Source organism: Xyrauchen texanus, chromosome 13, assembly GCF_025860055.1.
Source record: "Xyrauchen texanus isolate HMW12.3.18 chromosome 13, RBS_HiC_50CHRs, whole genome shotgun sequence".
NCBI lineage: Eukaryota > Metazoa > Chordata > Actinopteri > Cypriniformes > Catostomidae > Xyrauchen > Xyrauchen texanus.
In genome coordinates this window covers 34,709,666-34,726,527 of record NC_068288.1, presented here as the reverse complement: position 1 = coordinate 34,726,527, position 16,862 = coordinate 34,709,666, and the positions used below count along the sequence as shown (strand labels likewise).

At 39.3% G+C, this 16,862-nt stretch overlaps 1 protein-coding gene across 4 annotated transcripts in view; it reads right to left on the bottom strand.

The window, feature by feature from the left end:
• LOC127653800 (calcium-dependent secretion activator 1-like) overlaps positions 1–14,157 on the bottom strand; it is a 168,617-nt gene extending 154,460 nt beyond the window's left edge. The window contains exon 1 of one of the 4 annotated variants that reach the window (XM_052140571.1): positions 13,379–14,157. In XM_052140571.1, coding sequence (XP_051996531.1) covers positions 13,379–13,717 — 339 coding nt within the window. In that variant the 5' untranslated portion in view covers positions 13,718–14,157. The remainder of the gene's footprint in view (positions 1–13,378) is intronic. The other 3 variants (XM_052140570.1, XM_052140569.1, XM_052140568.1) reach the window with 3 other exon arrangements.
• Between the last annotated feature and the right edge of the window lie 2,705 nt (positions 14,158–16,862).

The window sequence follows — 16,862 nt, the reverse complement described above, 5'->3', positions numbered from 1 at the left end:
TAAGGCATTGAAACAGTATGAAAATTCATTTTAATCATTGTGATTCTTTGTTTTACATGTAGTTCGAGTTGAAGAAAAGCTATCGCGCTATATCTGTTGCTAAGAAGGAGAAGAATGAGACGCATTTGCGTTCACTCTCTTTTTTTAGGGTAAAAAAATCATATAGGATGGCATTTTGCAACTTTTGGGATTATAATCATTCTTTTTTGTTTTTCTTGACCCTGTAATTTAGTAACTGTAGAACACATTAACTGAAATTATGCGTATATGATGAAATGATTACAGTTTCTTGTCAATCTATGTCTATTTTAATGTGAACAATGCGCTGCCACTTTAATTCAGTGCGGTGCAGCACAGCAAAAATAGACTCGGTGCGGAAACGTTCGCTGCACTGGAACGGATCGACGGACTGCATCCGCGTGAATTCTGAATTTTGCACATAAGTTGAAAGCAATTTTTTTGTGGATAGTAGGCACAGGCTATCCTAGAAGAACATATGTGCAACATTTATCAAGTTCACGGATAATTGTGCGTGCATCTGATCTATTAAATTAGTATTATTAAGATAGACAGACAGCCCCTGGGGGGGGAGAGAGAGAGAGCGAGCAACTTACATGAAATATAGTATTATCAAAAAAAACAAAAACAAGCTGCTTTATTTTACATTTGACTTACATTTAGGGCATTTGGCAGATGCTTTTATCCAAAGCGACTTACATGTACATTTGTCAATAGTTGGACAGGTCATACACCAGCAATTGTAATTTGTATTGTAAGCAACCAATATTATACCTTAATACTTACAGCATCTTGTAATGTGTCTACTACCATTTCACTATCATTCAATCATCAAACAAAGTGCCATTAGGGGCCATGAATAATAAAGTGCTAAATGCATAAGTGCAGAATTTTAGTATAAAGAAGAGTAAAAAAGTTGAGTTAAGATGACCTATACTTTGCATCCTTTTCATCACAGGAGGAGGAGAGAGACAAAGAGCGGCAGCCCCTGTAGAGCCGAGGAGTAGAGGACAGGAGAGGAAGAGAGAGACAGACAGGAAAGCTACATTAATGGGTGTGTGTATGTGTTTGTGTGTTAATTATGGAAGAATTTGATTCATATAACTGGATAGGTAAAGGTGAGGCACTATGTGCTTGCATATGCCAGCTATTTGCTCGCTATAGGTGTTACCAGCTAATAGTATCCAAAAATTCAAAAGCTTGATTGTGTGGATGGGATGGGGGGCCCTACAAGACATTGTGCCCAGGGGCCTTTGAATTCTTAATCCGGGCCTGCACAGAGTGTGTGCTGACTCTCTGCTGAAAAGCAAGTTTTGTTGAGTAAAGTGCTGAAACTCCAATTTTGTGTTCTAAAATAAATGACCTTTTTGAGCGCTTCCTCCTTGAACCTCATCACGAATGTTGTTACATTTATATTAATATATGATTTAATATTGCTTGCAAAAAAAAGTAATTAAAGTAAAAAAAATTGGCAATACTACATTGTAGCATGTGATGCCACCCATGAAAAACAAAAGCAAACACACATGTGCGCACACACTGTTGACTCCCCTGTCTCATCTCTGTTATGTAAATCCACTTTGGTATTGTGTCCTTGGATCTCATATTCTGCTTTTAATATTTACTGAGAGTGCTCACATTGCCTGAGCAGATTCCCATTATCTCTGTCTTACTCAAGAGTTCTCTCAGAGCAACACTTCCTAAAATAACCATGAACCATGTACTACAACACCCGACAAATATGAACAAAAAACAAGACTTTTCCTACAAAAATATATTGTCATCAATCACTCACCCTCTTGTGTTTCCAAACCTGTATAACGTTTTATTTCCTTGTGGAACATATGTTAGAAGGTTAACCTCAGTCTTCACACACTTTCATTGCATCTCTTTTTCATGCAATAAAAGCAAATGGTGACTTTACATTTTTTTCACTAAGCTAATGCTGTGCTGGATTTTTTCATAGGCCATGCAATGATATGAACCTGGCAAAGCATTTGCTATTTATATACGTTATATGATATTTACAAATTCTCCTAAAATATGATTCACAATTCTAACTGTAAAATATCAAGAGAGGTCGGCTAAATCTATTCTCAAGTTGGGGCATAAGTTTATTAAAGCCACACTAAAAAAAACACTATTTATTCCACTATTGAATAATTCACACTCAGCTGTGAATGTCCTGCTATATAAAGCAGGTTTAAGGACTTTCCAGCTGGATGTTTATTACTTCTGACAAAATGAATCTGCCAGTCTTTTTTACTCTTTTCCCTTCACTTGTCTTCCTCTGCTCACCTTTCCTTTAATCTCTGTGCTTAATGAACCAATAAATTCCATCTCTCTCACCCTGTTGTATTAATAAGTTAATTTTAGAATCTCCAAATCTCCTCTGAAGAGATTCAGCTCTGGCTTTTCAATCAAACATCCTCTTATCTCCACGGGAACCTTTCTTAACTAACTTGAGGTCCTTCCAGCTGCCATAACCGCTGCCATCTCTTAGCCTCTCCTAATCTCCTTCCTGACCTCCACTCTTTTTCTATTACTGTCTATGTCATTGTTATGTCCTCACTCTGTTGTCTTCACTATACAGTAGTTATTGAATATTGAATAAAAATAACAGCCAATGTATTTAAGAACAAGGCAATTGGCTTTTTTAACTGAAAAATTGGACTGCCTTTCCAATAGCAGTGGTTCCAAAAATTGTGACTTCTATACTGTACACTGACAGTGACAGCACAAACTTTGATATATTCATACATTTAAAAGCTTTAACCCTCTACTGCAGAGTGTAGCCATATGGCAACATTGTCTTTGTGTTAATTTCCTTTCCACTGTCTCTTTGATAACATTTTTTAGATTTTTTGGGGGAAGAGAAGACTTTAGTTTAGCCAATGATGTGCTTTGGTTAAGTCACATGACATGCAGTACTTTTCTGTGGCGCGATTTCTGACAACCTGTCTTTAAATCGAAGTTGCTGAAAGCTGTCTAAAACGTCAGTAAGAAAGAAAAACCAACCGATTTTACCTCAGCAAAAAAATTTTAAACATCACGTCAGGTAAGCTATGATGACATATTCATCACTTACATTTTTTTTTAATGAAATTTGTTTTTGGTAAATTGATAAAATGTCTGTGTTGCCATGCGGCAACACTGTGCAGAAATGGAATGACATTACTGCAATAGTTTAGCTAGCTAGCGGGAATCTGTTAAGCTGTTCAAACAATAACAGCATTAACTCTAGTAATATAATGTTGGTTAGTCGTATGTTAAGGACCGTCTGGCATTTGTATAATGATACATTAAATTGAAACTGTTCATAGTCTTACTAATGCATAATGTTGAATTTTCATGAACTGTAATGTTTTTTGATTTATGGTTCCCAGATATTCAATGTTTTATGATACATGATGAAACGTATGTTTGTTTTTAACAGTATAAGTTTGAATTTAAATAATATTCCTTTTTTTTTTTTATGAAATTCAAAGAAAATAAAGGATTGTTCAGCAAAAAAAGAATGAAATAAAGTTGTTGAAATGTATGTTTATGGTGTATTATGTAAGTACAAGATAAAGCTTATAATGCACCAATTGAGTCAACACAAATTACATTTCTGATGAAAAATATTAACTGTAAGTACACTTACACTATTGTATGTTATTACCGTATGGTAACATATCTTCAAGTACTTTAAAATATATATATATATATATATATATATATATATATATATATATATATATATATTTTTTTTTTTACATAATTTCAAGTTAAGCTATATGATTCAAATATTTTTTTCTATGTATCTATCATAATGCGTACAGTAGAGGGTTGAAACTTTTTTTCTTACATTTTCTGTTATTTTTATAATATTTTGTCACTAATACACTGAAAAACAAGCAAATACAATGTGGGCCCATTAGTTTGTCCTATCCTTACTAACCTGGTAAATGAAATCACAAATCCACACTGTATCGCTGATTTTAATGACTGTGTTCCTGTTTCACATGTGCAACACTTGTTAGGGTTCTGTACAGAGGCGGCGGCAGCCGATTTTGCCGGGGCTTCAGCCCCGAATGTTTTGAGTGTAGCCCCGAATGTATTTTGAAAAGTTGACTGACAAATACGAAACCGCACAATAGCCTATGTAAACCCCCGAAATCATAAGTTGCCTTATTTCATTGTGTTTTGGCTTTGCACATACTGCATACGGCCTGTAAAAATAGACATAGGCATAATCTAGCCTATAGAATAAGTTTCTTTGCAGTCGGTAGCCTATGGGCGACTCCGTTTCTTCCTCTCTGTTGAATATGCAGCAGATAGAGGAGGAGCTGACATCAACTTACGTTACTTAGTGGCGAGTTAACAGCAGTTAGCAGGAAAGACAGCAAAAATGAAGCAAATCATGTTCAAAGATTATGTTGCATTCTCTAGCCTTGTGGTTAACGCGATCACCTCTCATGCTGGAGACTGTAGTTTGAGTCCCGTTCAAGGCATAATTTTCTTTTTTATCAGGTGTTGTTTTCTCTAAGGATAACCAATAAGCATTAGCATAAAATGTATGTGTGACTTGTTTTGTGATATTAGTTTGTAGTATATATACACTTTGAGGGTAGCAAAGATGTGCCAGAATCAGGCATGGAAACTGGTAACAATTAATCAGTCACTTTACTTTAGAGAAAGTTAAAAGTGAAACATTGTTTATCCCAATGCTCCTAATGAAAGGATTTTGACAGATGAACATGGAGAATTATATATATACCGTTAGATGCCATGGTGTGTCAATGAACTTAGACTAAAGTCATTCATGTATTGCTTTAACTTAGGGTCTTATACATAATTTTGACTATTTATGTCAAAAAATATAAATTATATCAAAAAAAAAATTTTACTTCACTTTACTCACTATAATATAACTCTTTTGTAATGACTTTATGTTAATGTACATGAAAATTCAAGAATCATGATAGATATTAGGGCAATTCCACTGATCTTCCCAATATATTTTCTTCAATGGTATTGGTCTACAATTTGACATATGTAGCACTTGATGAATTAGTTGTTTGAAGCTGATTTGCAGTAAGTTATGTGCTGTATCTGTTCTTTTGCATCACAGATGATTCAGGGAGGAGAGAGGATGTTGAGGATAGTACTAGAGTGGAAGATTTAGGAACTGTAGAAACAGGCCCAGCCAGAGCAAAACTCAAAGAATACCCTCTCACCAGCTTTGGACTACAGGGAAGTGGTTGCTAGTGTGAAAATAAAATGGTTTGGGCTAAGCCCCGGATCTCCTTCAATGCTGGAAACACCTCTGGTTCTGTATTTTACTTTGAAAAACTAGGCATCATTTGAATTTGAATTTCTAATATAATAGGTTTATTAATGCAAAGTTTTACAACTTGTTTTCATTTCAAAGCCCACATGGCCATGGGGAAGTGGTTATTTTCTTGAAATATTCCGGTAATTTCTTTCCATATATTTTTGAGTTTTCACTTCTCTACAAATGTTATATTGAGATGGTTTATACGCTTGCTACCTCTCTTTTGCTTCATTTGATAAATGGAAAAGGGGTTCGAGATAAGATTTTCTAAAATTTTTATATGTGTTTGTACAAAAATTCTCCTGAACTTCAAAAATGAACCAGATCAAACATGAGATGCTTTATTCATATTTTGTCTTATTAAATGTGAAATGTGTATTTCTCCACCATTAACATGAAATGGAATTGCAAAAATAATGACTGCTTTCCTACGGTTTACAAAATCCTACCCCCATCTGCCATTGGTCAAAAAAACGATAGTTCTGCCCCAAACTCACGTCATTGGTTGAACCAATGTTGTTTTATCAGACTGGTCACAATACAGTTTTTGGGGAAATCAACCTATGAATGGCTTTGTTTTATTAGTACATTAAACTGGGAAAAGTGAAAGTATTTACACAAAACCATTACACATCACCTTTAAATTGCCATTTGACCTTTGTCAGACTTCTTTGGAGATCTGAGTTATATTTCATATTTCACACTGACCAGAAGCTTGCCTCTTGACTCACATACTGTACTGACCTGCCTTTGAACATGCCCGTGTGTAGGTGTAGGTGTGATAGCAGCTGAGGTTTTTCATATACACACAGCCACGCACACAAAACATGCTGGTGGTGTCGCTCCGTAAAAGACCTCAATTGGAAATCAGTGGAGAATGAAACTGAATTTCTGAGCCTGGCAACTCAATACGGGCATGGTTAATTCATCCATCACATAAAGCTGCTCTGATTTGCCTTCCTGACTGAATGAGAATAAAATAATTTGGCCAGCAGTCTTACGCAGTGGGGCTCTGAGACCAATGATCAGACCTGTGTGGTCAGTGTCATTGAGTTTGTGCTAAATACTCTGCAACTGGGTTTGATTGAGTTCAACATTCTTCATTCATTCATCCTTTTTGTGCTTGCCTCTTGTACTAAAAGGAAAAATCTATCAGTATCTGCTTCTGCAAGCCCTGAGGCAATGCCGACATTAAACTGGTTTGTAAAACCTTTTATGTGGGACAGGCATTATTTCTCCTTGCTAGGCACACTAGCAGCAGACCCTCATTTGAAATGTGTGAAAACCAGACATTACATAAATTAAAAGTCTCTCTGGGTGATGCTTCTCATTAAAACTAGGCAGCCTCATTTAAGACAAGCAGTTTGGTATATTTCCATCTCAGTGATTAAAACTATGCATGTGTGAATGTGCCTGTTTGTGCACTTCCACTTCTTCACATTCAACACATACTGCATGCAGATACTCAATATGTTTGCATGCACTGCGACAGAATACAGCAGATCCACATCACATAAATTGTGCCATCTACATAGGGCCATTGGTTTTGCATTTGAAGTAAACATATGATGAAGGCTCGCAGAGTGATAAAAGGCATAGGGCCTTTTATGGCCTTTTGTCACTTACAGCATTGTTATACTGTAAGTGACAGTATAACAATGCGGTCCCTTTGTGCTGTTTTCACAAGGTCAACAGCCTTTACAAGGTGTGATGCTGTAACCCAAACAACAGCCAAGCTGCCTGTCGCCATGCGATTTCACATGCAAATGCACACAATCCTACTGTGCCAATGGACCACAATGCAGATGTGCAGACTCAATTCTGATTTGTATATCTTAAAGGAATATTCTGGGTTCAATACAAATTAAGCTCAATGGACAGCTTTTGTGTTGTAATGTTGATTACCAAAAAAAATATTTTGACTCATCCTTCCTTTTCTTTAAAAAAGCAAAAATATTGGATAATATTGGATATATAATTTTATAAAAGCACTTAAATTAATAATTCTGTTAAAATGTTTGTATTATTTGAGCAGTAAAGTTGTTTAAACGTATGTTTTTTCAGTAATTTAGGCTTCAAGGGTTCTGGGGTTTTAACATTATATTGTTATTGTAACGAAGATGTAAAATAGGATATAACCACACAGAAAACTTTAGTACATGATTTTATCACACTAAAATCATGTTAACACGCACACTATTTACGGTTTGTAGCTATACACTAATGAAACAATGAGTATTTTCATGATAAAGGATTGGCCCCAATTGCTTCCTTTGTATAAGACTCACTGTAACACCTATTTTTGCCTTTTTTATAGAAAAGGAGGGACAAGTCGAAATACATTTTTGTGATAAGCAACATTATGTTACAAACAATGTCGATTGAGCTGAATTTGGATTGAACCCCAAATATTCCCTTTAATCTGAGTAAAAAAGCTTTATCCCGACACAATTCTGGGCTGATAAAACCTAAAATAATAAGAAAAGCTATTTGTTGGCAAATGTGAAATTCTGCTAAAAACAATTCAAAGCCATATTTGTTTGGTCAAAAGTTAATGTCTTGTGTGTACAACATGATCACACTGGAAATCGACATGTTGCTTCCAAATGTTCAGGTACCCTGAAATCGAATTACTGTCAAGTGCCATCCTCTTTCAGAAATTTTTACATCAGTCCAGACATTATCACTTTCCATCTAGTGCAACTGATAGCACTTTACGTGAGCAATCTCTGAGACTCGAGTTCCGGTCCGGTCCCAAGGAAACCAGGAAGTAATCACGTTCACATAAACCATTTAGCGTAATTCAGAGGTTGAATTTTCACACTAAAATTAAATTTTTACTACATAGATGGTTAGGTTTAGGGTTGGCGTTTGGGTTAGGACATATTACAATATGCATTCCTGTTGATTGCATTCCATTACATCAACTAAAAATATAGCTAGCTTTTGGTGGCACTCTATGGACATTTCACTCAACAGCTAGAGCACACACATGTCCATATGCTCAACAACACTTCCAGCTTCAGCCGATGGGGACAGTGGTCAAATTTCAGTAATCACAGACTGATTTCTGCTAAAGAACTTTCAACCTACTGTTGTCGAATTCACAATGACACAATGACATCAGTATGGTGTGGAACAAGGCCAGTGCTTATGTAATTGTAACTATAAGCTTTCAAACATCTCAAATTCATTTTTTGCTGAGTTGGAAAATATCACAGTGTGGCCTTGATTTGCAAATTCAAATCTCTTTAGAGCTGACCTCCAAGAATGAAGGTGAATTTGATCTAATGGAGTAGATAATGATTCCTACCTTAATATACTTAAGATCATATTGTGTGAACAGGAAATTGTTTTGCCCGAAATAGCAGGTAATTAGGTAATAAACGAGAGAGAGAAAAGAGAAGATCAAAATAAAGAACAAGAACAAGGAGAAGAGGTAGGAAAAGCAACCTCATCTGCACATCAGCACAGCTGAAATGACACTAAGATTTGCTTAACCAGCTAAGCAGAAGACAATGAGCCCGATAGCTGTCACTGCCAATATTATTCTGGAAGGAGTCACCTCTCACACAGAGCCCTTCTGGCATGATGTAAAAGACTGTCACCTGGTTCCACACAAGTAGGAACTGCATTGTGAAATAAGTCCTGATTTGATGAAGCTCTGATAGTCCATTAGAAAATCTTAAAGGTCATTGGAATCTGCAAGGAGCTCCACATCCTGATGATGTGCCCTTGTGATGAGACCACCTTTTCTGCTGAGAGGGGAAGCATCTAAAATCAGTGCTGAAATCAAACACAGGAAGGATACAGATCATTTAAATTCTATCCTCCCCCAAGACCTAAGAGCAAAACTGCTAAGAGATCTTCATGGTGTATTTTATCTTTTATGGTTCAAGCAAGGGCTGCTGGCCCAGACCAGATTCTCATGAGAGGGGATACAGGATGAGTACAGGAGACACTGCTATCAACATACCAATTAGTCAACGAAAAAAGCAGTAAAAGTGACCTCCTGTCCCAAAAGAGGAAAGAAAATGGAAATGTGTTCCACATCCAACAGAGACAATGAGGTTGTCATTAAACAGAAGACCCATGTCTCATTATTGAATGCTCATCATAGGCGAGTATAAAATACTTGATAAACAGCTTCATGAGCATTTCACTACAGACATAAGCCATGAGTACACGAGCCCTTCAGACACACCAAACTTGGAAAAAAAAAGAAAAAAGCTCAAAGGATATCTCTGAGGAAGAGGAAAGAGTTTAAATCTAATTCTCGAAGTGATTGCTTTTTACAGCGAATACTCTCTGCACAATAGCAAGCTTTAAAGCATTTTGTGAGTAAACAAGAATTGAGTTGAGATTTTTTATTTTTTTGTGACAAGCTTGGCTGGAGGATGGAGCTAATAATAAGTTCTGGTACACTATCCAACAAAACAACAGCTAAACTTGTTGCCCAAGATACAGCTCATGTAAAATGGACATCAAGTCCTTGATATTTAATAATAATATTCCCAACAGATGGGTGTGGCTTAGTTATAACTGAATGATAAAGAAAGATCTTGGATTTGTGTGGTCATAAATAAACAAACATAATGTAAAAGATATAGATCTATATTAATAAATTGTGCTATAGCCTGGTGTTAGACATTTTGGATATGACATGCTACCTTGTAAATTGTAGTTAAATCGTTGTATTGCCTTTACTGGTAAATGTAGCACACATCTGCTATCCACACATGCAATGGTTTCTGTCTTTTTCTGTTTTGTGACCATTCACATATAAGCACCAAATGCTGTTAAACTCTGAGATGTAATTAGTTATTTAATCAGTCAACATGTTTCTTTGCGGTTTTAGGCTGGATTACACTTCACAACTTCTAAAATGCAAACAAAATCTAAAAATATTAGGTATAATATACTTACTGATTATATAAATGGTTACTGACAAAAACTAGGCATCACACACAAAACAAATGAGGATCACTACAGCTGTCAAGTCAATCCGATCACAGACTCATGTGGGAAAACACACCCCAATTCATGATAGACATAAACAAACACAGAAGTACGGGAGTGCTGCCACTGATGTTGCTAGTACGCCGTTATGATTCTCAAAAGAAATGGGCCGAGTGCATTTAGGTGCGGTCTTGGGTGGAGAGCCGAGACTGCGACATGAGCTGAAAGTGTAGCCGTTAAATGTTTTCTCGACTTCAAGCACTTGTTTGCCTTCTCCATTACTTTGTGGTCCAGTGTTGTGGCCACATGCATTTGATTTCCATTGGCTGCTCACCGTTTGACTTCATATTTGAGTTGTGGAGCATCGTACACTTAGAGATTTCCTCTACAGTACACTCTAAAATAACAAATATCAAATATTGTATATCTTAAATGAAATATTTATTTCCGCTGTATATAGAATGTATATCTAAATGAAATAATTTAACTATATATCCAATTTGATGACATTTTGTTGACTTCAGAGTAACTGAATCCTCTTCATCTTACATCAGCACACTCTGACCTCTGTTCACACATAACATAAAACTTAACTTTTCAGGTAATGTTACAACTTCTCGTTCAGGGAAATAGACACTGCAAGATTTACTAGTATTTTCTAACAGGACGTGTTCACAAATGACCTCTAAACTGAAAATTGCAAGTAATTTTCTGGCAAAGGCTATATGTGTGAAAGCAACTATTGCCTTTAACATACATTTTTAAGCAACATAACAATTGACAATGTGGGCATACCTCTAATACTGGACGAAAACTGATACCTACACGTACAGTCAAACAACATAGACAGAAAATAGCAAGCTTATATTTATGCTTAAAAATAATGTACAAATGAAAATGTTTTTTCCTTGGATACTTCTTGATAGAAACATTTGGAATACTTAATGAGAAAATCATAAGTTGTAGCCACTTACCTTCATTCCCATGAGCTCCTCTAAAATCACATCAGCTAAAAAAGTAGTCATAATGCTACTAGTCTAGAATTCTGCAAAAACTGCAGGATTAAATTGAATTATAATTTTTGTGTTTGTGTTGTCTTAATGAAGTGAGTTGTTTTGATGTAATATACACTAAATCAAATGGAACAATTGCCACCACACCAGCCCAATAAAGCACAATGTGGTGCATATACCTATATGGAGATGCTTTTCAATATCAACTGGTTTGGGATGACACAATCTTTTCCATCCACCACATCAATCAATGATATTAGTGCCCTTTAAAGTGAATTTGGCAAATACTTTTTCCCTCTGTGCCGGCATTTAAGTCCTTTTCCACATTCCCAAGCCTGATAAAAGCACTTCTCCTATACATAATTTCTTAAAACTCAAATTTATAAAATGCAATATTCCAATTTCCTATGCTTCTGGCATCATCCCAAAAACAGGCAAGAAATGCAGTAATACCATTCATCTAGTGATGATTCACATGGATGATTGACTGAATGACTCTATTGAACTAAAGGGACCTCAACGGTGACTAAACTCTGAGATTCATTGTAATGACCCAAATACCACCAGCCGTGACTCACTCAACTGAACTGGCAACCATTGTGAAGATCATAGCTTTGACTTGCATAAAAGTAATGACAAACAGCAGGTGCTTCAATACATTGTTGTATTGATCAAAGCTTCTTCATCTATAATAGCCTTTATGATCCCTCATGAGGCTATAGCATTGAATAACAATGCTGTATGATTAATGCATGCAGTTTTTCATTTATGTCAATTTTCTATTAGTCATCTGACTAAGCCATATTGCACATCCAAATCTTTGGCCGTTCATAACTATACAATGACAATGTCAGATAACCTTTTTTGTGTGTAAAAACTTGGATAAGCATTATTACACAATACAAATACTATATGCTCAGTACGTACTGTGTAAATAACACTATCAAGTATCTAAATCTTTGAGCTGTTTTCCCATTTTTTCAAAAGTGTACTGAAGCAAATGTGATATGCAGAAATAAGAATGAACAAAAGAACTGGTGTTTTTCCAATGGCCACTTAGTATAGCAGTAACGCTAGCTGTTAACTGTGATTTCCAAGCATGTTGTAAATAGTCAGAGATCAGCTTGGATCAATACCTGGGGGAAATTGGATAGGACCTCTGAAAGTACCTCTCTGAACAAGGAAACATTTTTATGGTTAGGAACTGAAATCTATAACAGTTGCTTGCTTAGTCAATAATCTGCATCTTCTCTCAAAATAATTTCTGAATACATGTTAGATTAGTTGCATTTCGTTTAAACTTGCTTTTCAACAGGCTTCTGAGTAAAATAAATACATAAAATAGCCTATATAAAATAACTATGCAATTCATAACGAGAGAAAATAGTATTAATTCATAATCATGTTTAGTAATTGATAAGAAAAGAAAAATGACTAACTAAAAAATGGTATGCACTCTTTACATAATCAGGTGACATGGTAAATACATTTGTTGTGTTTTGACCTTGTTAACGGAGGCTCATACACTTGCATCGCTTACACCAAAAGTCACCTTGGAAGATGAATGAGTGTAGCGAAGGATGGCGCAAATGGAACTGAATATACTATCGCCACAAGGCTGCACACAACCACTGACTTCCGATGTGAACGAGTTACATGACTATACTACGGCAATGACACCGCTTTATTTTGGTCCATCACCCTCTTGAAGAATATCTATAATTAGAGCTCGTTTCGTGCGGCCGAATTTGTACGAATGTGCACGAATTCGTTTGGGTACCGGGGGCTCGAGACAGAACGCTCCGAGCTTAAAACCCACCAGAAATGACGGCAGTGATTGCACAGTCCGCTTGCACACATCCCATGTAGGTGTCTCGTGAACAATATGGTGATCTTACAAATGTATCCGCGATGTTCGTACACTTTAGGATTGATCTCACCTGACACATGCAGCGGTATTCAATGCAATGTTTGACATGAAATAATAGGTTGTGATGCATAATGGCTATTAGACATTTCCCAAGGTGAGACCAACATTTCCACGGACACCCCTCGTTCATGCTCTTACCTTCAGCTGTCGCCTTGCCATGTCGGTCGGCTGTTTGGCGTTGAAAGGATAGGCGACGCATCGCATCACAAAGACATACAGTTGCAGCTTCTTCTTGCGTTCCTCTTCTTCCCTATGCAGATTCTCCACGTCCTCCTTCTCATGCTCGCTGGCGGCCGACGGGCTCGGGCTGGATGGACGCACGCTGGAGCCTCGGCTGGTGGGTTGGAGTCTATCTGGGCACTCGCTGGTCCTGCTGGGGGAGATGCGAGTGGTTCCGGACTGTGGAGCCATCACCTCTCGGCTTTCCTCCTCAACTATCCCGTCAGATTCCTCTTCGCTGGACGACGGATCCAACATTTTTACTCTTGGGCAGCGCTCGCCGAACCTTGCAAGCTAATTAAAAGCGCGATGGGATATTTACGGCGTGAAATGTATCAATTTGTTGCCGAGATGCTCAACATTCAGAGGGCTGGGCGGCTTGTGGTGAATTTTTTATATCCACAAACACTTCGGGTGCTGGAAGCAGGATGCGGAAACGGACAGTGCAATCTCTTTACACGGCCAGAGCGAAGATGCTGCTGGTGCTGTATACGTGTTCCGTGTTGTGCCTCCGTTCTCCAGTCATTGCGAGGGACTTGAGAGGAAAGCGGTTGGGAGGGGCGCGCGCAATGAACAGAGCGAATGATGGCCACATCCTGCGAGCTTCGCGCGTGAGACGCAGGCGCTGTCCGCGGTGCTGGATGCGCGAACGGATCATTTCGGGCGCACAAATGGTGAAGTGAGTTGACCCTGAGACTGAGAACATGCTTGAATTTAATCACTCACAAAGCAGTGACTCGACACCCGAAGGAGCTTTTCAACTTCTCGTTTTTAACAATAGGCTATATGTCCCAAACCCCCATTTTAAACTATGCTACGCCTGTAACGTTAGCTTATTAAAAGTCATTATCGAATGTTTAAACGACTTATTTATTACTTTAACGCATTTATCTTTTAGAAATGCATTGGTATAGTCTCTGAGAGAATACCTTACAGATAGTGTTAGGTACTACTGTAAAATCATAATAAAGTCATATGGAATCTCCTTCAAACAGCGTGAGAATGTTTCAAAATATTTCTGTCAATGTTTAGTTTCATTATTTAATGTCAGTGGTGTCTAATAAGTCATCACAGCTTTACTGCAGTAACAAGATTTTTTTTTAATATTATTATTCTTTAAAGCATTATGATCAATTAATGAAACCAATCACTGGTTCAAATTACTACTGGTTTCGAAATCTGTGCCTTTGGTGTCCCTCATTAGCAAATGCGTAAACAAAGGTTTAACCATTAATTGCTGATGCCAATTTTGACTACATGCCATTTTTAGTAAAACATTTTTAACACACCAGCAAAAATCCTGTAACTACTTTTTAATTATTATAAGGTTTTTGTTTTGTTTTTATTTTATTTTATTTTTGTAATATTTTTATAGTTTTTTCTTTATAATGATGCCTTTTGGCCTGTTCACAGGTCTGTGTTTCCAACTTCTCTCTGGGTATTAGCAAATATTTACATTTTGATTGAGAAAAAAAAATACGTGGTAATAAATAATTATTAATAAAAGTTGTGTCTCCAAAGTTCCCCTTCTGTCGCTCTCTCCACGTTGTGTCGGAGAAGCGACACTAGGGGTCTCTCTTGAGCGCCGATATCCACCTCTGATCTATGAAAAAAGGCCAATGAGAGTTGGCATCCAGTATTTGCATGTCCCACCCCCGGACATACGGATATTTAAGCGGCGCAAATACGGGAGTTCATTCAGAAAATTTATTCGGAGCCGATGGTCTGTCTGCAGTTTGCTGCGAGTTACACACCACTATTACGTTCCTGTTTCCTCTGACGATCTGCATGCTGTTGGATTTGACGGCGCACAACAGCGGCTTTCTCCTACTTTGCACGGCGTGCATTGTTGCCCCTGAGCGCTTCGACAGCGCAGACACACACACATACTGTGTATTAAAAGAGTTATTTCCCTTAAAAGAGTGAATTTCTCTAAAAGAGCAAAACACAGCAGCGTTGAACGTCCTTTTCAGGACGAGTCTTTTTCAAGATGCCCTTCCGCCCCTGTGTTGTTCCTGGATGCGGTAGAGTGCTCTCCGCTTCAGACGGCCACAGGCGCTGTCTCGTGTGTTTGGGCCGCGATCACACTGAGGCGGCGTTTGTGGATGGCTCATGTTCTCACTGCGAGAACATGACCATGACCACGTTGCCGTCGCGGCTTGCTTTCAACAGAGAACAAGCCACCCCAGCTGCACCCCGCATTGCTCCTTCTTCCCACGGAATTGAGGACGATGCGGTTGGCGCTGGGGGCGATCTGGGGGCGGCAGTGGGTGCAGTTTCGCCGGGTAGCCCCTCGCGAACCTCCCATTCCCCGACACGCTCGCTGGTCCCCGTCTACGCTCGCGGTGATAGCGGCTCGCCTCACGGCCCGGCTGTCTATCCTCCCGAGCCCGAAGCAGATGAGCTCGCCGCTGCATCGGAGAGTGTGATGTCTGATGCCGAGGACTCCCCTGGACTGCCGCCTTCGGGCCAGCAAGCCCAGGCTGAGGCCGACGCTCAGATGTCTGACATGCTTTCCCGGGCCGCCGTGAGCGTGGGGTTGGATTGGAACCATCCATCCTCCCCACAGCCTTCACGGTTGGATGACTGGTTCCTGGGGGCAGCGCGCCGTTCTTGGCCACGCATCCACCCGGTCCCGTTTTTCCCGGAGGTGCATGACGAGCTGACGTCCACGTGGAGAGCTCCGCTCGTCTAGGTGCCACCCGCTCCACTCTCACCACCCTCGACGGCGGAGAGCGCCACGGATACGGGGCGATTCCCCAGGTCGATAGGGCAGTTGCGTACCATCTATGCCTCAAGTCGCTGCGTGCCACTCACATCCCCGGCAAGCTCAACGTCGTAGCGGATGCGCTATCACGACAACGCCTGCCCGGCGGGGAGTGGAGGCTTCACCCCCAGTCGGTCCAGCTGATTTGGGAACAGTTTGGTAAGGCCCAGGTAGACCTGTTTGACTCCCAGGAAACCTCCCACTGCCCGCTCTGGTACGCCCTAACAGAGGCTCCCCTCGGGACAGACGCGCTGGCACACAGCTGGCCCTCGGGGCTGTGCAAGTACGCATTTCCCCCAGTGAGCCTTCTTGCACCGGTGCTGTGCAAGGTCAGGGAGGATGAGGAGCAAGTCACGTTAGTGGCCCCCTATTGGCCCACTCGGACTTGGTTCTCGGAACTCAGACTTCCCGCGACAGCTCCTCCCTGGCAAATTCCCATGAGAAAGGACCTCCTCTCTCAGGGACGGGGCATGCTCTGGCACCCGCGCCCAGACCTCTGGAACCTCCACGTCTGGTACCTGGACGGGATGCGGAAGAGCTAGCCGGCTTACCGGCGACTGTTGTGAATACAATCAACCAAGCCAGAGCCCCCTCTACCAGGCACCTTTACGCCCTAAAGTGGTGCTTGTTCGCAGA